Raw genomic sequence first — 26146 nt, 5'->3', positions numbered from 1 at the left:
GGATCACTTGAGGTCAGGAGTTTGAGACCAGCCTGGCCAATATGGTGAAACCCCATCTCCACTAAAAATACAGGAATTAGCCGGGCATGGTGACGGGAGCCCGTAATCCCAGGTACTCAGGAGGCTGAGGCAGGAGAATCGCTTGAGCCTGGGAGGCAGAGGTTGCAGTGAGCTGAGATCATGTCACTGGACTTCAGCCTGGGCAATAGAGTAAGATTCCATCTCAAAAAAAGAAAAAAAAAAATGTTCCTCCCAGGGACTCGGTTTTATGTTTTCTAGACAATGAAACTTGTTTTTTTACTGGAATGAGGAAGAGGATCTAGTGAGCCAACTGTGTTCTAAATGGCTATTCAATCTATCTACTTGTTCTTAGGGTTACCTTTATCTCTACTTCTTTTATTTATTTGTTTATTTTTTATTATTATACTTTAAGTTCCAGGGTACATGTACACAACGTGCAGGTTTGTTACATAGGTATACATGTGCCATGTTGGTTTGCTGCACCCATCAACTTGTCATTTACATTAGGTATTTCTCCTAATGCTATCCCTCCCCCGCCCACACCCCATGACAGGCCGAGGTGTGTGATGTTCCCCGCCCTGTGTCCAAGTGTTCTCATTGTTCAATTCCCACCAATGAGTGAGACCATGCGGTGTTTGATTTTCTGTCCTCGCGATAGTTTGCTGAGAATGATCATTTCCAGCTTCGTTCATGTCCCTGCAAAGGACATGAACTCATCCTTTTTTATGGCTGCATAGTATTCCATGGTGTATACGTGCCACATTTTCTTAATCCAGTCTATCATTGATGGACATTTGGGTTGGTTCCAAGTTTTTGCATTGTGAATAGTGCTGTAATAAACATACATGTGCATGTGTCTTTACAGTAGCATGATTTATAATCCTTTGGGTATATACCCAGTAATGGGATCACTGGGTCAAATAGTATTTCTACTTATAGATCCTTGAGGAATCACCACACTGTCTTCCACAATGGTTGAACTAATTTACACTCCCACCAGCAACGTAAAAGCATTCCTCTTTCTCCACATCCTCTCCAGCATCTGTTTCCTGACTTTTTAACGATCACCATTCTAACTGGTGTGAGATGGTCTCATAGTGGTTTTGATTTGCATTTCTCTGATGACCAGTGATAATGAGCATTTTTTCATGTCTCTGTTGGCTGCATAAATGTCTTCTTTTGAGAAGTGTCTATTCATTTCCTTTGCCCACGTTTTGATTGGGTTGTTTTTTTCTTGACAATTTAAGTTCTTTGTAGATTCTGGGTATTCACCCTTTGCTAGATGGGTAGATAGCAAAAATTTTCTCCCATTCTGTAGGTTGCCCGTTCACTCTGATGGTAGTTTATTTTGCTGTGCAGAAGCTCTTTAGTTTAATTAGATCCCATTTGTCTATTTTGGCTTTTGTTGCCATTGCTTTTGGTGTTTTAGTCATGAAGTCCTTGCCCATGCCTATGTCCTGAATGGTATTGCCTAGGTTTTCTTCTAGGGTTTTTATGCTTTTACATCTAAGTCTTTAATCCATCTTGAATTAATTTTTGTATGAGGCGTAAGGAAGGGATCCAGTTTCAGCTTTCTACTTATGGCTAGCCAGTTTTCCCAGCACCATTTATTAAATAGGGTATCCTTTCCCCATTGCTTGTTGTCAGGTTTGTCAAAGATCAGATGGTTGTAGATGTGTGGTGTTATTTCTGAGGCCTCTGTTCTGTTCCATTGGTCTATATATCTGTTTTGGTACCAGTACCATGCTGTTTTGGTTACTGTAGCCTTGTAGTGTAGTTTGAAGTCAGGTAGTGTGATGCCTCCAGCTTTGTTCTTTTTGCTTAGGATTGTCTTGGCAATGCAGACTCTTTTTTGGTTCCATATGAACTTTAAAATAGTTTTTTTCCAATTCTGTGAAGAAAGTCATTGGTGGCTTGATGGGGATGCCATTGAATCTATAAATTACCTTGGGCAGTATGGCCATTTTCACGATATTGCTTCTTCCTATTCATGAGCATGGAATGTTCTTCCATTTGTTTGTGTCCTCTTTTATTTCGTTGAGCAGTGGTTTGTAGTTCTCTTGAAGAGATCCTTCACATCCCTTGTAAGTTGGATTCCTAGGTATTTTATTCTCTTGGTAGCAATTGTGAATGGGAGTTCACTCATGATTCAGCTCTGTTGGTGTATAGGAATGCTTGTGATTTTTGCACATTGATTTTGTACCCTGAGACTTTGCTGAAGTTGCTTATCGGCTTAAGGAAATTTCGGGCTGAGGCAACGGGGTTTTCTAAATATACAATCATGTCATCTGCAAACAGGGACAATTTGACTTCCTCTTTTCCTAATTGAATACCCTTTATTGCCTAATTGCCCTGGCCAGAACTTCCAACACTATGTTGAATAGGAGTGGTGAGAGAAGGCATCCCTGTCTTGTGCCGGTTTTCAAAGGGAATGCTTCCAGTTTTTGCCCATTCAGTATGATATTGGCTGTGGGATTGTCATAAATAGGTCTTATTATTTTGAGATATGTTCCATCAATACCTAGTTTATTGAGACTTTTTAGCATGAAGGCATGTTGAATTTTGTTGATGGCCTTTTCTGCATCTATTGAGATAATCATGTGTTTTTTGTCGTCGTTTCTGTTTATGTGATGGATTACGTTTATTGATTTGCCTATGTTGAACCAGCCTTGCATCCCAGGGATGAAGTAGACTTGATCATGGTGGATAAGCTTTTTGATGTGCTGCTGAATTCAGTTTGCCAGTATTTTATTGAGGATTTTCGCATTGATCTTCATCAGGGATATTGGTCTAAAATTCTCTTTTTTTGTTGTGTCTCTGCCAGGCTTTGGTATCAGGATGATGCTGGCCTCATAAAAGGAGTTAGGGAGGATTCCCTCTTTTTCTATTGATTGGAATAGTTTCAGAAGGAATGGTACCAGCTCCTCTTTGTATTTCTGGTAGAATTCAGCTGTGAATCCGTCTGGTCCTGGACATTTTTTGGTTGGTAGGTTATTCATTATTGCCTCAATTTCAGAGCCTGTTATTGGTCTATTCAGCAATTCAGCTTCTTCCTGGTTTAGTCTTGTGAGGGTGTATGTGTCCAGGAATTTATCCATTTCTTCTAGATTTTCTAGTTTATTTACATAGAGGTGTTTATAGTATTCTCTGATGGCAGTTTGTATTTCTGTGGGATCGGTGGTGATATCCCCTTTGTCATTTTTTCCTGCATCTAGTTGATTCTTCTCTCTTTTCTTCTTTATTGGTCTTGCGAGCGGTCTATCAATTTTGTTGATCTTTTCAAAAAACCAGCTCCTGGATTCATTGGTTTTTTGTTTTTTGTTTTTTGTTTTTTTGAAGGGTTTTTTGTGTCTCTATCTCCTTCAGTTCTGCTCTGATCTTAGTTAGTTGTTGCCTTCTGCTAGCTTTTGAATTTGTTTACTCTTGCTTCTCTAGTTCTTTTGATTGTGGTGTTAGGGTGTTGATTTTAGATCTTTCCTGCTTTCTCTTGTGGACATTTAGTGCTATAAATTTCCCTCTACACACCACCTTAAATGTGTCCCAGAGATTCTGGTATGTTGTGTCTTTGTTCTCATTGGTTTCAAAGAACATCTTTATTTCTGCCTTCATTTCATTATTTACCCAGTAGTCAATCAGGAGCAGGTTGTTCAGTTTCCATGTAGTTGTATGGTTTTGAGTGAACTTCTTAATCCTGAGTTCTAATTTGGTTGCACTGTGATCTGACTGGCAGTTTGTTGTGATTTCTGTTCTTTTTACATTTGCTGAGGAGTGCTTTACTTCCACTTATGTGGTCAGTTTTAGAATAAGTGTGATGTGATGCTGAGAAGAATGTATGTTCTGTTGGATTGGGGAGGAGAGTTCTGTAGATGTCTATTCGGTCAGCTTGGTGCAGAGCTGAGTTCAAATCTTGCATATCCTTGTTAACCTTCTGTCTCATTGATCTGTCTAATATTGACAGTGGGTGTTAAACTCTCCCATTGTTATTGGGTGGGAGTCTAAGTCTCTGTACGTCTCCAAGAACTTGCTTTATGAATCTGGGTGCTCCTGTATTGGGTGCATATATATTTGGGATAGTTAGCTCTTCTTGTTGAATTGATTCCTTTACCATTATATAATGGCCTTCTTTGTCTCTTTCGATCTTTGTTGGTTTAAAGTCTGTTTTATCAGTAACAGGATTGCAAACCCTGCTTTTTTTTTTCCTTTCCATTTATTTGGTAGATCTTCCTCCATCCCTTTATTTTGAGCCTATGTGTGTCTTTGCACATAAGATGGGTCTCCTGAATACAGCACACCGATAGGTCTTGACTCTTTCTCCAGTTTGCCAGTCTGTATCTTAATTGGGGCATTTAGCCCATTTACGTTTAAGGTTTATACTGTTATGTATGAATTTGATCCTGTCATTGTGATGCTAGCTGGTTATTTCACCTGTTAATGGATGCAGTTTCTTCCTAGCATCGATGGTCTTTGCATTTTGGCATGTCTTTGCAGTGGCTGGTACTGATTGTTCCTATCCATGTTTAGTGCTTCCTTCAGGAGCTCTTGTAAGGCAAGCTTCGTGGTGACAAAATCTCTGAGCATTTATTTGCTTGTCTGTAAAGAATTTTATTTCTCCTTCACTTATGAAGCTTAGTTTGGCTGGATATGAAATTCTGGGTTGAAAATTCTTTTCTTTCAGAATGTTGAATGTTGGCCCCCACTCTCTTCTGGCTTGTAGGGTTTCTGCCAAGAGATGTGCTGTTAGTCTAATGCGCTTCCCTTTGTGGGTAACCTGACCTTTCTTCGTGGCTGCCCTTAACATTTTTCCCTTCATTTCGACCTTGGTGAATCTGACAATTAAGTGTCTTGGGGTTGCTCTTCTTGAGGAGTATCTTTGTGGTGTTCTCTGTATTTCCTGAATTTGAATGTTGGCCTGCCTTGCTAGGTTGGGGAAGTTCTCCTGAATAATATCCTGCAGAGTGTTTTCTAACTTGGTTTCATTCTCCCCATCACTTTCAGGTACACCAATCAAACGTAGATTTGGTCTTTTCACGTAGTCCCATATTTCTTGGAGGCTTTGTTCATTTCTTTTCACTCTTTTTTCTCTAATCTTGTCTTGCTTTATTTCATTAATTTGATCTTCAGTCACTGATATTGTTCCTTCTGCTTGATTGAATCAGCTATTGAAACTTGTGTATGCTTCATGAAGTTCTCCTACTGTGGTTTTTAGCTCCATCATGTAATTTAAGCTCTTCTCTACACTGGTTATTCTAGTTAACCATTTGTCTAACCTTTTTTCAAGGTTTTTGGCTTCCTTGCGGTGGTTGAGAACATGCTCCTTTACTTGGAAAAGTTTATTACCGACATTCTGAAACCTACTTCTGTCAACCTGTCAAACTGATTCTCCATCCAGTTTTGTTCCCTTGCTGGTGAGGAGTTGTGTTCCTTTTGTGGAGAAGAGGCATTCTGGTTTTTGGAATTTTCAGCCTTTCTGTTCTGGTTTCTCCCCATCTTTGTGGTTTTATCTACCTTTGGTCTTTGATGTTGGTGACTTACGGATGGGGTTTTGGTGTGGATGTCCTTTTTGTTGATGATGATGCTATTCCTCTCTGTTTGTTAGTTTTCCTTCTGACAGATAGGCCCTCAGCTGCAGGTCTGTTGGAGTTTGCTGGAGGTCCACTGCACACCCTGTTTGCCTGGGTATCACCAGCGGTGGCTGCAGAACAGCAAATATTGCTGCCTGATCCTTCCTCTGGAAGCTTCATCCCAGAGGCGTACCCGCCTGTATGAGGTGTCTATCGGCCCCTACTAGGAGGTGTCTCCCAATTAGGCTACACAGGGATCGGGGACCCACTTGAGGAGGCAGTCTGTCTCTTCTCAGATCTCAAACATCGTGCTCGGAGAACCAATGTTCTTTTCAGAGCTATCAGACTGGGAAGTTTAAGTCTGCAGAAGTTTCTGCTGCCTTTTGTTCAGCTGTGCCCTGCCCTCAGAGGTGGAGTCTGTAGAGGTTAGCAAGCCTTGCAGAGCTGCGGTGGGCTCTGCCCAGTTTGAGCTTCCTGGGCCACTTTGTTTACTTACTGAAGCCTCAGCAATGGCAGACGCCTCTCCACCCGCCAGGCTGCTGCTTCACAGGTCTATCTCAGACGGCTGCACTGACAGTAAGCAAGGCTCCGTGGTCATGGGATCCGCCAAGCCAGGCGCGGGATAGAATCTCCTGTTCTGCCGTTTGCTAAGACCATTGGAAAAGCGCAGTATTTGGGCAGGAGTGTCCCATTTTTCCAGGTACCGTCTGTCATGGCTTCCCTTGGCTAGGAAAGGGAAATCCCCCGACCCCTTGTGCTTCCCTGGTGTGCTGACACTCTGCCCTGCTTTGGCTCGCCTTCTGTGGGCTGCACCCACTGTCCAACCAGTTCCAGTGAGATGAACCAGGTACCTTAGTTGGAAATGCAGAAATCACCCATCTTCTGCGATGATCACCCTGGGAGCTACAGACCGGAGCTGTTCCTATTAGGCCATCTTGGACTTATCACCGTCTCTACTTCTTGATGTCCTTGGTATTGCCAGTTCCTGAACTTTTGGGGGATTCTTCATTTAACTTTCCTCATTGCCAATTTAGGATCCCGCTGTCTCACATCTGCTGAGTCAGTTACCACTTTTATTTATTTATTTATTTATTTATTATTCTTTTGAGATGGAGTCTTGCTCCGTCACCCAGGCTGTAGTGCAGTGGCATGATCTCGGCTCACTGCAACCTCAGCCTCCCGGGTTCAAGTGATTCTCCTGCCTCACCTCCCAGGTAGCTGGGATTACAGGTGCCCGCCACCACGCCCTGCTAATTTTTGTATTTTTGTAGCAACAGGGTTTCACCATGTTTACCAGGCTAGTCTCGAACTCCTGACCTCAGGTAATCTGCCTGTCTCAGCCTCTGAACTTACTGGGATTACAGGCATGAGCCACCACACCTGATCCAGTTACCACTTTTAGATTTGCAGTTTCCAAAATGTTGTTGCCATCACCTGAACTCCTGTCTTTGTCCTCATGGGTTTTATGTCTTTATAAATCTTTTGTTGTCATTTATATCAGGTTTCAAGGAAGGGTAGAGGTAATTGCATGTGTTCAATCCCTTATCTTTTTAACTAAAAGTCCCCTTTTTTGAAAAAGAAAAAATCTTACATTGTAGCATTGATCTTTTTAACTAAAAGTCCCCTTTTTTGAAAAAGAAGAAATCTTACATTGTAGCATTGTGGACAAGACCCTTTATGATCTGACTTTCATCTCTGGCCTCATTTAACTGGCCCACAGCATAAGATCCAGCCAAAAGTATCTGCTTAAGAGACTGCCAAACAGTGTTGCTTCATGCCTTTCAGTTCTGCACATGCTATTTTCTCGGTGTGCTGTTTGTCCTCTAAGACTGTTCTTGGTTAAACTTTGCTGATTTGTCTGAGTGTCTTTCTGTCAGAGTACTTATTGTATTATTGCAGTTATTTATTTACTTTTCAAAAAGTCTCACTCTAGAGGTTTCTTAACCTGGGATAGAGATGGAAGGGTCGTCCATGAATTAGCTGTAAGAAATATTAGAAAATGCTGAAATTGTTTGTAAAATTTCATGTGTATGTTCATATTTTTGGAGAATTGAGAATATGCCTCAGAAATACTTGTGGAGCTTTTAAAAAATATAATTGCTTTGGGCTCCACTGCAGAGAGAGACATACTGAGTTACAGTCTCTTAAGTTAGGACCCACAAAAATCCATTTTCAAAAAATTTTCTAAATGATTCTTTAAAACAGGATCTCTGAGCATTGTCTACATTAACACCAGGGCCTGGCTTATCTTAAATGCTTAGTAGATGTTTAAAAAAAGAATAAGGGAGGAACTTAAGTTCAGGGCATGACCTGAAATAAGTTTCCAATGTGAAACCAGAGTGCAAGTGACAAAATCCCAAATTTCCTCTGTTATATAAATTAAGTCATAGCATTTGTTTCCATCACCACCTTCTCTTTACACCCTCTTTAGATGTAATTAGTAAAATAGGAGGGCATGGATTTTTTTTTTTTCCCCAAAGGTAGAGGAGAACTTTGGAGAGCTGTCTGCAAAAATGAAAGAAGAATTTAAGGATTAGGCATAGGACAAGTCAGTTGTATGTAGTCCAATTTTGGTTCCTCTCATTGCTTAGGGTTGTATTTGACCCAGTGATTTAGTTGCACAGTTTTAGGTTTCTGTACATTTGGATGTCATAGATACCACTATCTTATATACCTTATTTCATAACCTGTGCATTTAATAAATGGTTAGTGAGATAGAAAATGGGGAGATTGATGTGTTGCTTTGGCAGAAATAATAATAATAATAATACATACATACATACATACAATATTATTGTAACTGGTTCCAACTAAAGAATGAGGACAACCTGGTCACAGTGGCCCACACCTGTAATCCCAGCACTTAGGGAGGCGGAGGTGGATGGATCACCCGAGGTCAGGAGTATGAGATCAGCCTGACCAACATGGTGAAAACCCATCCCTACTAAAAATATATAAAATTAGTCAGGCATGGTGGCACAAGCCTGTAATCCCAGCTTCTTGGGAGGCTGAGGCAGGAGAATCGCTTGTACCCAGGAGGTGGAGGTTGCAACGAGCCAAGATCATGCCATTGCACTCCAGCCTGGACAACAAGAGCAAAACTGCATCTCAAAAAAAAAAAAAAAAAAAAAAGGACAGAAAGAGCCTTAATTTCCTGGAATGCCTTGCCTTGTGCTTCTTCTATGTTTAAGGTTTTAAAAAAATTGTAAATTAAAATTATGTCCTCTGCCTTTTTTATGTAGCATTGTGCTACTGTTGTATGTTTGTGTGTGTGTTAAAAATGACCAGGCTCTTTTTGCTTTTTTAATTTTCTATTTTATTTTATTGTCTAGGTACTTAAGAGATTATGGCATCGGAAACCCACAATGTTAAAAAACGGAACTTTTGTAATAAGATTGAGGATCATTTCATTGATCTTCCTAGAAAAAAGATCTCTAATTTCACTAATAAGAACATGAAGGAGGTAAGTCTATGGTTTCTAGAAAACAGATAAGACAATTTAAACTGTCAAGTCTCTAGATACCTCTGGTTGAATTGTTTAAACAGTGGGAGGATAATAATTCTGCTTAATCTCCCAGAATTAAGTTGAGTTGGTGAAGTATAACCAATGTCTTTCTTTTTTTTTTTTCTTTGTTAGGTCTTAACCATTGTATTTCTATATGCTCTAAAAAGTTTTTAGTCGGGCTGGGCATGGTGGCTTATGCCTGTAATCCCAGCACTTTGGGAAGCCTAGGTGGGTGGATCACCTGAGGTCAGGAGTTCGAGACCAGCCTGGCCAACTTGGTGAAACCCTGTGTCTACTAAAAAGACAAAAATTAGCTGAGCATGGTGGTGGGTGCCTGTAATTCCAGCCACTTGGGAGGCTGAGGGAGGAGAATCACTTGAACCTGGGAGGTGGAGGCAGCAGTGAGCTAGATCGTGCCATTGCCATTACATTCTAGCCTGGGCACCAAGAACAAAACTCCGTATCAAAAAAAAAAAAAAAGTTTTTAGTCAGTATACTGTTTCAATATGATATAGTTTAAATATTTTAGTTAAAGAGGAATTTCAGAGGTGCTTTGTGTTCACTATTGTAAGGTTCATTAGCACTGGTATACTTTCTTTTAAACCACATTCAGGCCAGGCTTGGTGGCTCATACCTATAATCCCAGCACTTTCGGAGACTGAGGCAGGAGGATCACTTGAACCCACAAGTTCAAGCCCAGCCTGGACAACATAGTGAGACTCCATCTATACCAAAAAAAAAAAAGTTTTTTTTTTAACTACTCAGGCGTGGTGGCATTCACGTGTGATCCTTAGCTACTGGGGAGGCTCAGGTAGGAGGATCACTTGAGCCCAGGGTGTTAAGGCTGCAGTGAGCTGTGTTCATACCACTGCACTTCAGCCTGGGTAACAGAGCAAGATCCTATCTCTAAAACAACAACAGCAACAGCAATAAGAAAAGAGATTAAAATTTAACTCACTTGTTAAGCATCCTATAAGTTACAGTATAATTTGCGACTAGTGTGTGGAAAATAGGGAGCTGGATATTGTATTAGTCCATTTTCATGCTGCTGATAAAGACATACCCAAGACTGGGTAATCTCTAAAGAAAAAGAGATTTAATGGACTCACAGTTCCACGTGGCTAGAGAGGCCTCACAATCACATCAGAAGGCGAAAGGCATATTTTACTTACATGGCAGCAGACGAGAGAATGAGAACCAATTCCCCTTATAAAACCATCAGATCTCGTGAGACTTATTCATTACCACAAGAACAGTTTTGGGGAAACCACCCCCGTGATTCAGTTATCTCCCACTGAGTCCCTCCCACAACATGTAGGAATTATGGGAACTACAGTTCAAGATGAGATTTGGGTGAGGACACAGCAAAACTATATCAGATATGTTGCTTTGCCAAAAATAACTACATATGATGTTGTTGTATGTTGATTCAGACTACAGAATTAGAACAGAGAAAACATTAATCTGAAAAACTTACCTGTTGAATTTTAGATTTGTTGATATCAATCACAAAATTTACATAAGTATTAATGAACTTAAATATGCCTCAATTATTAAGTACAATGAATTCTGAGTTCCTCTTCAAAGAACCAGTATGTCAGTATGTTCAGCTTCCTTATATTTTGTTCTCCATTTTAAAGTTTAACTTCCTCGTTCTTTATGCCTCCTTGCCCCTAGTTTCAGTAAACAACCCCCTTCTAGCCTTTATACTCACATATTTAGAGTTGTTAGTCATCCTTAGTCACCTGCTCTGTCCTTAGTCATTTTAGTCACCTGCTCTGTAACCATCCTTCCCGCTGAAACTGCTCACCCTGCCACTCCAGCTCATACCCCTGCTCTCTTTAAAATAGCCTATCAGAATTAGTTTAGACTGTGTTGTCCAACCCTAGCCAATAGGGGAACAACACAGCAGTAGGGACTAGCTGCGTTAGGGATAAGTACCCCTTCCCCTCCCTTGTCCAGTGTGATTTTGCGACCACTCCAGGTGCACCCTTCTGCAGAAGTAAATTGCTTTGCTGAGAAAGCTTTTTGCCAGAGTGCTGATTCTTCTCTGCAGCATCGAACATTTGTTTCTAACAAATTTGGGGGCCCATCCGGGATTCCCATTCTCCTCTGGGGAAGGGTCTCTGGTCCTCTCCCATGAGGAGGCATGCCGCTCGGCCTCTTGTGGCGTCCTCGGGTAAGGAATCGAGGCACACCCAGTGTGATGAATAAACCTAGACTTTCAGCAACGCAGGAAGAAACAGACCAACAACTTGGGGGAAAAAGAAAAAACATCACATACCAGGTAACCCTGTTCATAGACCAAGGTAAGAAACATCACAAGAGTGACAAAGTATTTCCTTGGTGGTCGGGGAATCTTGGAGGTTGAAAGTGCATGAATGAGACGCACAATTGAGTGCAAAGCGAGTGTTGAGTCCAGATTTGTGGTTTTGTAGTCACCTCATACAGCTTAGGGCAGCCCTCCTGTAAAGGAGTCTGGGTTGGGGGTTTATAGCAACCCACCAATCCCAAGAGGGATCTAACGTTCCCATTAGGGAAGCAGCCAGAGAAGGACAGAGCAAAAGCAGAAGAATGCGAGAAGCTTCTAGCAGGGGTGTTGAGCCTCTAGGAAAGGAAGGCGAGAAATCTCCAGTAGTGGGGATTGAGCCTCACACAAACCTCCAGTAGTAGGGAAGGCAAGAAACTTCCAGTAGGGGAAATTGAGCTTCACCCCAAAAGTCGAGAAATCTCCAGTAGGGGGAATTGAGCCTCACCCCAACACCATCAAGATGGGAAATACCCCAAGTAAGGTAAGGGATAAAAAGGATAAAGCTAGCAACAATAATATTCCCCCTGATAGTCCCGTAGGCCTAATGTTGAAATATTAGAAGAATAATGAAAAGACCTTAGAGAAATGATAAAAAGAATTTGAGAGTCTAAACCCCGCATCCAAAACATTATAAAAGGTTTCAATAACAAGGAAAAGATGAAAGACCTATACAATTCCTAAAATGGCGCAAAGAGCAAATGAGAAAATATGTAGGTCTAGAATTAGAAGATACCACCCACCCCCCGCCCCCGCAGATGAAGGATGTTAAAGCTTCATTTTGTAACTAATAGTTGGCCAGATATTAACAAGAAATTACAAAAGAGAGAGAACTGGGAAGGTAGATCTTTAGAAGAGCTTCTAAGAGAACCCCAAAAAGTATATGTAAGAAGAGATGAAGAAAAAAGAAGGCAAAATTCTGCTGTCCACCATACAACAAAGTACCCAGGGGGCAGAACCTGTAAGGAACCTAGACCCCCACTCTCCAGGCAATATGAAGGGTACGAAAGAGTAAAGCCAGAAGGCTCAAAGGTAGAAAAGAAAAAAGGACAGAACGAATGTTTCAAATATGGAAAATCAGGTCACTTTAAAAGAAAATGTCCCAAATGAGAAAAGGAAGAAAAAGTCATCCACTTAGAGCTTTTGAGGAAGACTAGGGAAGTCAGGGACTGTATATTTTTTTGAGTCCTACCAAGAGCCCTTGATAAATTTAGAAGTGGGACCTAAACTTGAGTTTATTACCTTTTTAATCAACTCAGGAGCAGCTCGCTCCTCACTTTATCTTCCATCTAGTGTAACTTGTTCACAAGAAGAACTTTTTATCTCAAGGGTAAAAGGAGAAGGGTTTAGAGCAAAACTCTTAGAGGAGACAGAAGTGAAATATAAAAACTGATCAGCTAGAATCAAATTTATTAATTCCGGATGCAGGGACAAATCTATTAAGAGATTTAGTGCTAAAATTAGGCTTAGGCCTCCAAATCAATCGGAACATTCCTCCCCTTCCTAAACTTGCTCTACACCTCAGACAAAGAACACATTCATCCCAAGGTATGGTCAAAAGACAGGAATCAAGGAAGGTTACAGATTCCTCTGATTGATGTTAAATTTTAAAAACCCTAGGGTAATAGTAAAGAGAAAGCAACACCCTATTACTTTAAAAGCCAGGGTAAATTGAAAACCTATGATTGAAGGTCTTCTCTGTGATGAGCTTCTTGAACCCTGTATGTCTCCCTATATAACACTCCAATACTGCCTGTAAAGAAGCCAAACAGGTCATGCCAGTTAGTGTAAGACCTCAGAGCTATTAATTAGATAGTCCAAACCACCCACCCTGTTGTTACTAGTAACTGTCCCCGTCCTAGCTTTACCTTCCCCTAGAACTGCCTTTTCATCTCTTTGTCAATGTAAACAAAAGAGTAGCCTTAGGACTACTTACTTAAAAACACGGGGGCCACCAGCAGCCCATAGCCTTTTTGTCAAAAATTCTTGACCCTGTAATCTGAGGGTGCCTAAATGTATTCAATCTATAGCAGCAACAGCCCTATTAACAGAAAAAAAAAAAAAAACAGAAAATTAACTTTTAGAAGGAACCTCATTGTCAGTACACCTCACCAAGTCAAAAATATCCTTAATCAGAAGGCAGAAAGGTGGCTTATTGACTGAAGAATTTTAAAATACGAAGATATCCTGTTAGAGATAATTTAACACTAACCACTGGTAATTCACTTAACCCAGCAGGTTTCCTGACTGAGAATCCAAATTTAAAGAGACCTGAGCATGAGTGTTTAGATTTAATTGGTTACCGTTCTAAAGTCAGACACAATTTAAGAGAGACCCCTTTCAAACGGGGCGGCACTTATTTATAGACGGCTCTTCCTGGGTAATTGAAGGAAAAAGACATAATGGGTACTCGGTAGTCGATGGGGAACTCCTTGCAGAAGTAGAGTCAGGAATACCACCCAGTAATTGGTCTGCCCAAACATGTGAATTGTTTGCATTAAATCAAGCCTTAAAGCACCTGCAGAGCTAAGAAAGGACTATTTATACTGATTCCAAACATGCCTTCTGGGTAGCTCACACCTTTGAAACAAAAAAAATTAGACTGAACGAGGTCTTCAAAAGCCAAGACCTGGTCCACAAGGAATTAATCACTCAAATATTAGATAACCTCCAGTTGCCAGAAGAAATAGCTGTTGTCCATGTCCCAGGACATCGAAGAGATCATCTCTTTTGAAAGCCAGGGAGCAGCCTTGCACATCAAATAGCCAAATAAGGTGCCGTTTCCTCTGAAATGCCTGTTGTTCACTTAACCCCTTGCCTTCTTCCCCCAACTGCAGTTCCCATCTTCTTTCCCACTGAAAAAGAGAAATTCATAAAATGAGAGGCCAAAGAAAATTCAGAAGGGAAATGGGTGTTACCAGACCAAAGAAAAATGTTATCCAATCCCCTCATGAGAGAAGACCTCTCTCATCTGCATCAAGAGCCTCACTGGGGGCCTCAAGCTGTGTGTGATACAGTCCTTTGGGTTTATGGATGTGTAGGAATTTACGCTTTGGCATGACAGGTTACAGATAGTTGCCTAGTATGTAGGAAGACTAATAAGCAGACCCTCAGAAAACCACCTCTTAGGGGAAGGTATCCGGAATTAAGACTGTTCCAAAGTATGTATCCAAGCTGATTATACCAAGATGCCCCCAGTTGGTTGTCTAAAGTATTTACTAGTAATAGTAGATCACCTTACTCATTGGGTAGAAGCTATTTCCTTTCAAGTACAACTGCTAATAATGTAGTCAAAACATTAGTTGAAAATATTACACCCAGGTTTGGATTAATAGGAAACATTGATTCAGATAATGGGACTTGTTTCACTGCACATGTCATTAAGAAATTAGCCTAGGTACTGGATATAACATGGGAAATCATACTCCCTGGCACCCACCTTCATCAGGAAGAGTGGGAAAAAAAATGAACCACACTCTAAGAAGCCACTTAAGCAAATTTTAGTCTTAGAGACTTGGTTGCCATGGACTAGATGCCTTCCCATTGCCCTGTTGAGAATCCGAACTACTCCTCAGAGAGATGTCGGCTTATCCCCTTATGAAATGTTGTATAAGTTGCTCTATTCGCACTCCACTGCTGACATTCCCAAGTTCGAAACAAAAGATCAGTTTCTCAGAAATTATGTCCTTGGTTTATCTTCCACTTTCTCTTGCCTCAGAACTAAAGGTCTTTTAGCACAGGCACCACCCTGAGAGTTTCCAGTACACCAACATCAGCCTAGGGACCACAACCTCGTCAAAAGTTGGAGGGAAAGAAAACTCGAACCAGCTTAGGAAGGACCCTGCCTAGTGCTTCTAACCATTGAGAACACAGTTAAAACAGCAGAAATAGGATGGACTCATCACACCCAGGTCAAAAGAGCACCACCTCCTCCAAAATCATGGACAGCTATTCTAGGGCTAACTCCAAACAAGCTAAAGCTAAAATGGGTTTGATCCTGTTATGTTGCATCTCTTTCTTTTTCCCATCTATTGCCAGTCCTCTTGTTATTAATGTAACTAGGTCAAGTTCACCCCAAACTATTACCTTTGATGCTTGCCTTGTGATGCCCTGTGGAGATGTGTCAAACCAGAGGCAACTCTCCACTTTGGAAAAGTATCTTTGTCCTTCCCAGCTCTTCTCAGACTGGAATTCTGTTAACTGGGATAAGTTCGTTTGGGAAGAGTTGGACGAAGATTCCAGTATAAACTGAGAGTCTTGCCCTCCCAATACAAAGCTTTTATGCCATAGTTGATCCAACATTCTGTGGACCACTAAAGAGCAAGAATAGACTGCCCCAACCAGTAGTTGTAATTTCCTAAAGCCATACATTCATTTTACTAAAGGAACAGCTTCCTCTAACTGTCAACTAAACCAATGCAATCCAGTACAGGCTATTATCTCAAACCTCTAAGTTCTTCCCCTTCTCTAAGCCAGTTCCCTTCTTTAAGCCGGTTTTATAGTATGGAGGCTGAGGTTTCAGGAGCAGACCCAAATCCTTTGAAATACTCTTCATTGCTCCCCCACCACCTACACCTTCCCCTAAGCCTTCTTCCAGAACCTCCCACAACAAAACTATCATTCTTCCTCCATCTAATGACAAGACCAAGGTAGCTATTGTAGAAGTCAAAGACCTAAAACAAACTTTGGCAATTGAGACAGGATATCAAAATGCAAATGCCTGGTTGGAATAGATTAAATATTTCATCCACACTTTAAACAAAAGCAATTGTTATGCTTGTGCACACAGCAGGCCAGAGGCCTAGACTGTCCCCTTTCCACTATGATGGTCCTCCAGTCAACCGGGCATGGGCTCTATGGTAGCTCTTTTCCAGGATTCCACAGCCTGGGGTAACAAGTCGTGCCAAGCTCTTTCTCTGTTATATCCCGAAGTTCAACACCCTGCAGGTCAGCCGAGGGCCATCCAGCTTCCGTCTCCCAACACTGAGTTCACTTTGTGTCTCTCATGACAAAGAGGAAACTTAGCACCCCTTAGAGACCTAAAAGGATGCAGTGAACTTAAGACTTTCCAAGAGCTCACCAACCAGTCAGCCCTTATACACCCCTGAGCAGATGTATGGTGATATTGTGGTAGACCTTTGCTGGACACTCTGCCAAGTAACGAGTGTCACTTGCGCCCTAGTCCAATTGATTATCCCTTTCACCTTGGCATTTTATCAACCAGAGAAACTAAAAAAACACAATGTCATAAAGCAAGGGAAGCCCGTTATGGGTCTTTCAACTCCCACATTTATTTAGATGCAATTGGAGTCCCATGAGGAGTACCAAATAAATTTAAGACCTGAGATCAAATAGCTGCTGGATTTGAGTCAATATTTTGGTAGGTGACAATTAATAAAAATGTAGATTAGATATATTACACCTATTACAACCAACAGCAGTTTATTAACTATACTAGATATGCTGTTAAAGGAATAGCTGAGCAATTAGGGCCTACTAGCCAGATGGCTTGGGAAAATAGAATGACCTTAAACTTGATATTAGCAGAAAAAGGGGAAGTTTGAATCATGATTAAAACTCAATGTTGTACCTTCATCCCAAACAATACCGCCCCTGATGAAAGTATAACAAAGGCATCGCAAGGTCTAACTGCTCTGTCCAATGAGTTAGCAAAAAACTCAGAAGTAAATGACCCCTTCACAGGGTGGCTAGAAAAATGGTTTGATAAATGGAAAGGGATCATAGCCTCCATCCATACTTCCCTTGCGATTGTAGCAGTAGTACTTATCCTTGTTGGATGCTGCATCATACCTTGCATCCGCAGGCTAGTCCAAAGACATATAGAAACAGCCCTTACTAAAACTTCTGTCAGTAACCCCTCCACCGTATTCTGATAAGCTCTTTCTTTTAGAAAACCAAGCAGAACACCTAAGCCAAGACATGTTAAAGAAGTTTGAAGAGGAGACCTATAAAATTCAAAAGGGGGAAATTGTTAAGTACAATGAGTTCTGAGTTCCTCTGGGAACCAGTATGTCAGTATGCTCAGCGTCCTTATATTTTGTTCTCCATTTTAAAGTTTAACTTCCTTGATCTTTATACCTCCTTGCCCTTAGTTTTAGTAAACAACACCCTTCTACCCTTTATACTCACATATTTAGAGTCCTAGGTCATCCTTAGTCACCTGCTCTGTCCTTAGTCATCCTTAGTCACGTGCTCTGTAACCATCCTTCCCGCCAAAACTGCTCACCCCGCCACTCCGGCTCGTACCCAAATAGCCTATCGGAATTAGCTGAGACTGTGCTGTCCAACCCTAGCCAATAGGGAAATGACACAGCAGTAGGGACTAACTGCATTAGGGATAAGAACCCCTTCTCCTCCCTTGTCCAGTGTACTCTTGTGACCACTTCAGGCGCGAGTGGCACCCTTCTGCAAAAGTAAATTGCCTTACTGAGAAAGCTTTTTGCTGGAGCGCTGATAATTCTTTGCAGCACCGAGCATTTGTTTCTAACATCAACTATCTACTTTCATTTTTCAGGTTAAGAAATCTCCAAAACAGTTGGCTGCTTATATAAATAGGTAAGAGTTTCTTTAAAGTTTGTGGTAAACAACAAATATGGAAGCTGGGTAAGGATGACATTAAGGGAAAAAATAAGCATTCTCTTTTGTCATCATAATAATTAACTTATTGTCAGACAGCTCCTCTGTGCCAGTATCTGCACTAATAAACACATCAATATTGTCTCTGCTCCTTACAACGGTCCTACTCTATAGATAACATTACCCCTAACAGCTGATGAGAAAACTTAAGATCAGAGAAGTTAAGTGATTTGTTCAGAATCATATAGCTAGAAAAGTGGTAAGAATGACATTCATTCTCAGATCTGCCTAACTTCTAAAGGCACTTTCTACAAAACCACTGGTTTTCAAAGTGTGATTTGAGGACCTGGGGGTCCCTAAAGACCATTCATGGAATTTGTGAAGTCAGAATTACTTCTATAGCAATACTAAGACATTGACTGTCTTCATTCTCTTTTTTGAGGGCACAATATAATTTTTCAAGAAGCTGTATGCCATTTGATATCACAATAGACTGAATGGAGAAGCAGAAATGAGAACCCAGCTGTCTTTTGTTAAATCAGATATTAGAGATATATAAAAATGTAAAACAGTACCATTCTTCTCATTTTTAAACAAGGTATTTTAGAAAATATGGGGTTTTGGTAAGATAGTCCGTGTTAGTATTAATATGTAATTAGTCTGTTGTTTGAATGAATTAACAAATGTTTTTAAATTTTGTTTTAGTTTTTACACAGTAAATATCAACAGATATTATTCACATAAAAAATTATTTTGGCCGGGCATGATGGCTCACGCCTGTATTCCCAGCACTTTGGGAGGTCAAGGCGGGTGGATCACAAGGTCAAGAGATTGAGATCATCCTTGCCAACGTGGTGAAACCCTGTCTGTACTAAAAATACAAAAATTAGTTGGACGTGGTGGCACGCGCCTGTAGTCCCAGCTACTCAGGAGGCTGAGGCAAGAGAATCACTTGAACCTGGGAGGCAGAGGTTGCAGTGAGCCGAGATCATGTCACTGCACACCAGCCTGGCGACAGAGCAAGACTCTATCTCAAAAAAAAAAAAAAGATTATTTTGAGTCATTAATAATTTTTAAGGGGGCAAAGCATCCTGACACTAAAACATTTGAGAACCAGTATATTAAACCATGAGGCTTGCTCTATTGTGTTCTGTCTTACTCAAATAAATTAATATACTTCAGCTTGAACTTTAAAATATACAAACTTGCAATCTTATTTGCTACTTTGTTAGGAAAAGATTAGGTTTCTAGAAAATGTTGTGATTTTCTTACTCCCAGAATGGCCTTTAATATTTCATTTTTAAAAGCATTCTGGTTATTATGTCTGTCTTCATTTTTATTTGGTATAAAATGTCATCCTTTACATTGTCTTCCAGATAATTTGTAATTTCCTTTTTACTTTCCTCTTCAACTCAGAATTAAGATTTTTAAAATTCTACTTCGAATTTTAGTGGATTACAATCACAAAATATAGCCTATTAATTCTCTGTTTAAAACTTTTAAAGGATTTCATATTGTTCTTTTTCATTTAAGAAAATAAATTCTTTTTACAGAACAGTTGGACAAACTTTGAAAAGCCCAGATAAACTTCGTAAAGTGATCTATCGCAGAAAGAAAGTTCATCATCCCTTTCCAAATCCTTGTTACAGAAAAAAACAGTCCCCTGGAAGTGGGGGCTGTGACATGGCAAATAAAGAAAACGAACTGGCTTGTGCAAGCCACCTGCCTGAAAAATTACACCATGATAGTCGAACGTATTTGGTTAACTCCAGTGATTCTGGTTCTTCACAGACAGAAAGCCCATCATCAAAATATAGTGGGTTTTTTTCTGAGGTAAGTTTTTCTCTAAGTCATGTCTAGTTTAACTTTGTTCCTGTTATAATCTTGATTTTTTTCTTTGCCATATTCCACTAGCAGAATAATTTGCCACCTATTGAATGTAGACTTATTTGAGTCATAGTGACTCCCTGAGACAATTTTCTAGATTAGCCAAATTTGAATTAATAATTTATTCCATTTCTCTAAGATGGGATGAAATGCTTAACAGGCTGCTAAAACTATCCAGAATGACAAGTTAGCCAGGAGATATTTAAAGGAAGGGAAAAGGAGAAATCTTGGCTAAAAAAGTGGAGCACTAGGCCAGACACAGTGGCTCACACCTGTAATCCCAGCACTTTGGGAGGCTGAGGTGGGTGGATCACGAGGTTAGGAGTTTGAGACCAGCATGGCCAACATGGTGAAACCCCATCTCTACTAAAAATACAAAAATTAGCTGGGCGTGGTGGCAGGTGCCTGTGATCCCAGCTACTCAGAAGGAGGCTGAGACAGGAGAATCGCTCGAACCCGGAGTTGGAGGTTGCAGTGAGTTGAGATCGCACCATTGCACTCCAGCCTGGGCAACAGAGCGACTCCGTCTCAGAAAAAATAAAAATAAAAAGAAGGACAACATCTGCAGGCAGATCACCTGAGGTCACGAGTTCCAGACCAGCCTGGCCAACATGGTAAAACCCTGTTTTTACAAAAGTACAAAAATTAGCTGGGCATGATGGTGGGTACCTGTAATCCCAGCTGCTCGGGAGGCTGAGGCAAAAGACTCACTTGAACCTGGGAGGCAGAGGTTGCAGTGAGCCATGATCGTGCCATTGCACTCCAGCCTAGGCAAGAGAGCATGACTCTGTCTCAAAAAAAAAAAAAAAGTGGACCACCGAAGCCAGTTATCCAGACACATTTAGCTGGGCTCTCGAAATTGCCTAGTTAAAGCATAGTTCATGCAAACCTGCTGTGGTTTGCTGCTCTTCTGGCTCAAGCAAAACTGGTTGTTTTAACAGACTCAAAAGCGTTTTTGAGAGTGATAGAAATATTCTACAACTGGACCTGGCCAACATGGCAAAACCCCATCTCTACTAGAAATACAAAAATTAGCTGGGCATGGTGGCACACTTTGGGAGGCCAAGGTAGGTGGATCACTTGAGGTCAGGAGTTCAAGACCAGCCTGGCCAACGTGGCAAAACCCCGTCTCTACCAAAAATACAAAAATTACCCAGGTGTGGTGGTGCACACCTATAATGCCAGCTACTTGGGAGGCTGAGGCTCAAGAATTGCTTGAACCTGGGAGGCAGAGGTTGCAGTGAGCCAAGGTCATGTCACTGCACTCCAGCCTGGGTTACAGAGTGAGATTCTGTCTCAAAAAAAAAAAGTGGACAAAGGACACAACAGACACTTTTCAAAGGAAGACATACATGTAGCTGACAAGCATATGAAAAAATGCTCAGCCTAAATGCTAAACCTAAAATCACTAATCATTAGAGAAATGCAAATTGAAACCACGAGATATCTCATACCAGTTAGAATGGCTATGATTAAAAAGTCAGAAAATAACAGATTCTGGCAAGGTTGTAGAAAAAAGGGAACACTTATACACTGCTGGTGACAATGTAATTTAGTTTCAGCCATTGTGAAAGCAGTGTGACAATTTTTCAAAGAACTGAAAACAATCTCATTATTGGATATATACCCAAAGGAATATAAAACATTCTACCATAAAGACACATGTATGCGTATGTTCATCGCAGCTACTATTCACAGTAGCAAAGACATGGAATCAATGGAAATGCCCATCAGTGATAGACTGGAAAAAGAAAATGTGGTGCATATACACCATGGAATACTATGCAGCCGTAAAAAGAACGAGATCATATCATTTGCAGTCACACAGGTGAACCTGGAGGCCATTATCCTAAGCGAACTAATACAGGAACGGAAAGCCAAATACTTCATGTTCTCAGTTGGAGTGGAAGCTAAACCCTGCACTAGTGCATATGGACACAAAGATGGGAACAACAGACATGAGGCCTACCTTAGGGTGGAGGGTGAGAAGAGAGTGAGGATCAAAAACCTACCTATCAGTTACTTCACTTACTACCTGTGTGACGAAATAATCTGTACACCAAACCCCCACAACATGCAAACTACCTGTATAACCTGCACATGTGTCCCTGAACATAAAATAAGTTTGTTTTGTTTTGTGTTTTGAAACAGGGACTCTTGCTCTGTCACCCAGGCTGTGGTGCAGTGGTACAATCTTGGCTCAGTGCAACCTCCACCTCCCATGTTCAAGCAATCCTCCCACCTCACCCTCCAGAGTAACTGGGACTACAGGCATGTGCCACCACACCCAGCTAATTTTTGTATTTCCTATAGAGACAGGGTTTTGCCATGCTCCGCAGGTTGGTCTCAAACTACTGAGCTGAAGCGATCAACGTGCCTCAGCCCCATCCTAAAGTGCTGGGATTACAGGTATGAGCCACTGTGCCTGGCCAGTATAAAAGTTTTTTTTAAAAAGTTTCAGTTGTGCATTTTAAAAACTACCACAGTGAGACATCTTTCTCAAGAACCTCCAAAACGTTACATTCTCAATTTCACTACTTTTCGCTAAACCTTACATTTAACTAATAGGTTTATTGCTTATTCTTGTTTCATACCTCTTTTCTTGATTGACCAGTACCTGCTCTAAAAACCTAAATCTGAAAGTGATACCATAGCATCTTAGCCAAGTTAAAATACATATAACCATTGACCTAACTGTTCCAATTGTAAAAATAATTTTAACAAAAGTATCTGTACAAGTGCACATATTTACATATATCAGGATGTCCACTGATGCATAGTTTTGATAGGTAAAAACCAGAATCTAAATAAATTATGGTATATAAAGACTAGAGAATATGCTGCTGTTTTTTGTTGTTGTTGTTGTTTTTAAGAGATGAGGTCTCACTGTCTCACTGTCTTTCCCAGGCTGGACTCAAACTCCTGAGCTCAAGTGGTTCTCCCACCTCAGCTTCCCGAGTAGCTAGGACTGTAGGCACACAGCACTGTGCCAGGCTATGCTGTTGTTCTTTAAAAGTGAAGTTGGGCCTGGTGGAGTGGCTCATGCCTGTAATCCCAGCACTTGGGAGGCCAAGGTGGGCGGATCATGTGAGGTCAGGAGTTCAAGACTAGCTTGGCCAACATGGCAAAACCCCATCTCTACTAAAAATAGAAAAATTAGTTGAGTGTTGTGGTGGGTGCCTATAATCCCAGCTACTCAGGGAGGCTGAAGCAGGAGAATCACTTGAGCCTGGAGGTGGAGGCTGCAGTGAGCTGAGATTACACCACTGCACTCCAGCCTGGGCAACAGAGCAAGACCCTGTCTCCAAAAACAAGCTTGATCTATGTTTTGACATTGAAAAATGTTCATATATTATAGGTAAAAAAGGTTTTGAACAATATAGATAATGACTTTTTCAGAGTAGTTATATGTGTACTTAGTTTGTCTTTGTCTAGAAAATAGTCAGGAAAGATACATATCAGTCTGTTAACTGATTATTTCTGCAGAGGGATATTGGATGTTTTTGTGGGCAGGTAGAGAGTATTTACTTTTTATCTTACATAGTTCTGTGTTAAACACATTAGAACAGGAAAATGACACTTCATTACCTAACAATAAATAGATAAATTTAAATGATACTACAACACTTGTCAAAAACTGAGTTTTTGTGATTCTCATGCCATTCATTTGGTAATGACTAGCCTATATGTTTACATTTTTCTTTTATCCATGTTATAAATTAAGTCCTAGTTTATAGGTCAGCTAAAAATAATTTTACAAATTATTGGGTTGTAAAAGAAAAACGGTAGCTAGTAAAAAGTATAAACGGGTCTTAAATTTGTTCAGATCATTTGTTTACTATGGTCAACTGCAGTATTCCCTTTAGTGGGCCAGTAAAAGGAGTTACCTTTGCATAATATTTAACTATATCTACCAGAACGATTTAATAAAGCAATAGTTTCATACCCTGTTTCAGTATGCTTTTTAACAAATCAGATTATTGCCTTTCAGGTTTCTCAGGACCATGAAACAATGGCCCAAGTTTTGTTCAGCAGGAATATGAGATTGAATGTAGCTTTAACTTTCTGGAGAAAGAGAAGTATAAGTGAACTTGTAGCTTATTTGTTGAGGTAAGTGTGACGTTTTATCCTCTTTGTTCAATCACTTTTTTTCTGAGACAAGGTCTTGCTTTGTCATCCAGGTTGGAGTGCAGTAGTACAATCATGGCTCACTGCAGCCTCAACCTGCTGGGCTCAAGCAGCCCTCCCACCTCAGCTTCCCGAGTAGCTGAGTACAGGCGCACATCAGCACACCTGGCTAATTTTTTAAAAAATTTTTGGAAGACATGAGGTATCATGTTTCCCAGGCTGGTCTCAAACTCCTGAGCTCAAGTGAACCTTCTTCATTATTCTAAACTGCCTATATGTAGCTTCAGTAGAGACAGTGTGGCTTACGTTACATTCGTCACCCATCTAAGAGTAACCAAAATACAGAAAACAGTGTTTTATCAGATTGAACAAACCTGTTACCTTTTCTGACTGCCATTCTTACCTGTAAAACTAAGAGATAACAATATGGGAAAACTAACCTTCTAAAAATCCCTTTTGAGGCCAGGTGTGGCAGTTCTTGCCTATATCCCAGCATTTGGGGAGGCTGAGGTGAGAGAGTCACTTGAGCCCAGGAGTGAGAGACTGAGCAACATAGCAAGACTCCATCTCTACAAAAAATAAAAATAATTAGCCAGGCACAGTGATGCGTGCTTGTGGTCGCAGGTACTTGGGAGGATCGCTTGAACCCAGGAGTTGTAGTGAGCTGTGATTATGCACCTACATTCCAGCCTGGGCAACAGAATGAGACCCCGTTTCTTGAAAAAAAATTTTTTAATAAAAATAAAAAGTAAACATCCCTTTTGAGTGGGAATTTGAAGCATTACTTTCCTCATTGTATTCAAGTCTCTCAAATGTTACCTTAGGGAAGCCTTCTTTGACCACCTTATTTTAAAATACCTATTACTCCACTCCCTATTTCCCTTTCCTGTTTTATTTTTCTCCATAGCACTTACATCAACTTGCTCTATATGTCTTAGGTCTAGTTATTTGTTTATTACCTGTCTCTGCCCCACTCCCAACCCCCACACTTGCTCACACACTGGAATACAAGCCCTGTGTCATTTTTCATTGCTGTATCCACAGACCTGACTCATTGTAGATACTGACATTATTAAATGAATGAATTTCTCAAATGCAGTGTGAATAATCATAATATGAAAAGTAAATAAGGAAATCAGCTCTCTAAGGCAATGCTATTCTTTTTATACTCTCAGGATAGAAGATCTTGGCGTTGTGGTAGATTGCCTTCCTGTGCTCACCAATTGGTAAAAACAATATTTTTCAGAAAAAAAGTAAGATTAAAGGAGGTCAAATTATGGCCCATCCATATTTTTATAACTTGGTATTTATTTTAGTTTACAGGAAGAAAAACAATATATCTCACTTGGCTGCTGTGTAGACTTGTTGCCTCTAGTAAAGTCACTACTTAAAAGCAAATTTGAAGAGTAAGTGCTAATCTGAATCTTGATTCATTTTTCTTTTTCAACATCCTTGATTTTGTGCTTTGTGAGTACGTAGTAGATTGGGCTCCATGAGACATACAAGGTTTCTGTTTTCAAGAAGCTAATAGTACAATTAGGAAAAGAGTATGAAATGACTAAAGAACAATTATAAAAGCATCTCTAAACAAATTACATGAAATATACTTTTGTGAAATAGATCATGAAGGTAACAACTTTTTAAAAGGGAAGAGACCAATGTGTATATGTGTTTTTTGGGAAGGAAAGTATCATCTCTTATAAAAAGGATTCTTAGATGAAAACACTTGAATTTTGTAACAAAATGTCATTTCAGATATGTTATAGTTGGTTTAAACTGGCTTCAAGCAGTCATTAAAAGGTGGTGGTCAGAACTATCATCCAAAACAGAAATTATAAGTGATGGGTGAGTATACCTTTAAAGATAAACTCATGCTGAAATTTTCTTCAGGAAAGCAGCTGGATTAAACTAGGTAATAATTTTATCCCGTTTTCATCAGTGTGTGGTATTTATTCTCTTCATATTCAGAGAGATACTAACTTAAGAGACTGTTCATTTGTGAAAACCACACCTGGAAGTTGAATTCCAGAGCCTCCTAACCCCCTGTATCTCTTCTTCTGGCACAACCCTACCCTTCATTTTAGAAGAAAAACACAATAGCAGTTTAATCCTCCTCTTCGTTATATGAGCAAGGGACGG

General features: G+C 40.4%; 2 protein-coding genes across 3 annotated transcripts in view; one reads left to right on the top strand and one right to left on the bottom strand.

Moving 5' to 3' along the window:
* Nucleotides 1-26146, bottom strand: part of EMC4 (ER membrane protein complex subunit 4) — a 250319-nt gene that overhangs the window by 55017 nt on the left and 169156 nt on the right. The window lies entirely within an intron of this gene.
* KATNBL1 (katanin regulatory subunit B1 like 1) overlaps nucleotides 1-26146 on the top strand; it is a 66172-nt gene that overhangs the window by 34564 nt on the left and 5462 nt on the right. For both annotated transcript variants that reach the window (XM_050797560.1, XM_050797561.1), the window contains 7 exons: nucleotides 8915-9045; nucleotides 17931-17971; nucleotides 19546-19825; nucleotides 23871-23989; nucleotides 25183-25233; nucleotides 25324-25413; nucleotides 25763-25852. In XM_050797560.1, coding sequence (XP_050653517.1) covers nucleotides 8929-9045; nucleotides 17931-17971; nucleotides 19546-19825; nucleotides 23871-23989; nucleotides 25183-25233; nucleotides 25324-25413; nucleotides 25763-25852 — 788 coding nt within the window. In that variant the 5' untranslated portion in view covers nucleotides 8915-8928. The remainder of the gene's footprint in view (nucleotides 1-8914; nucleotides 9046-17930; nucleotides 17972-19545; nucleotides 19826-23870; nucleotides 23990-25182; nucleotides 25234-25323; nucleotides 25414-25762; nucleotides 25853-26146) is intronic.

Source organism: Macaca thibetana, chromosome 7 (genome assembly GCF_024542745.1).
Source record: "Macaca thibetana thibetana isolate TM-01 chromosome 7, ASM2454274v1, whole genome shotgun sequence".
Taxonomy (NCBI): Eukaryota; Metazoa; Chordata; class Mammalia; order Primates; family Cercopithecidae; genus Macaca; species Macaca thibetana.
This window is presented reverse-complemented; position numbering and strand designations above follow the sequence as displayed.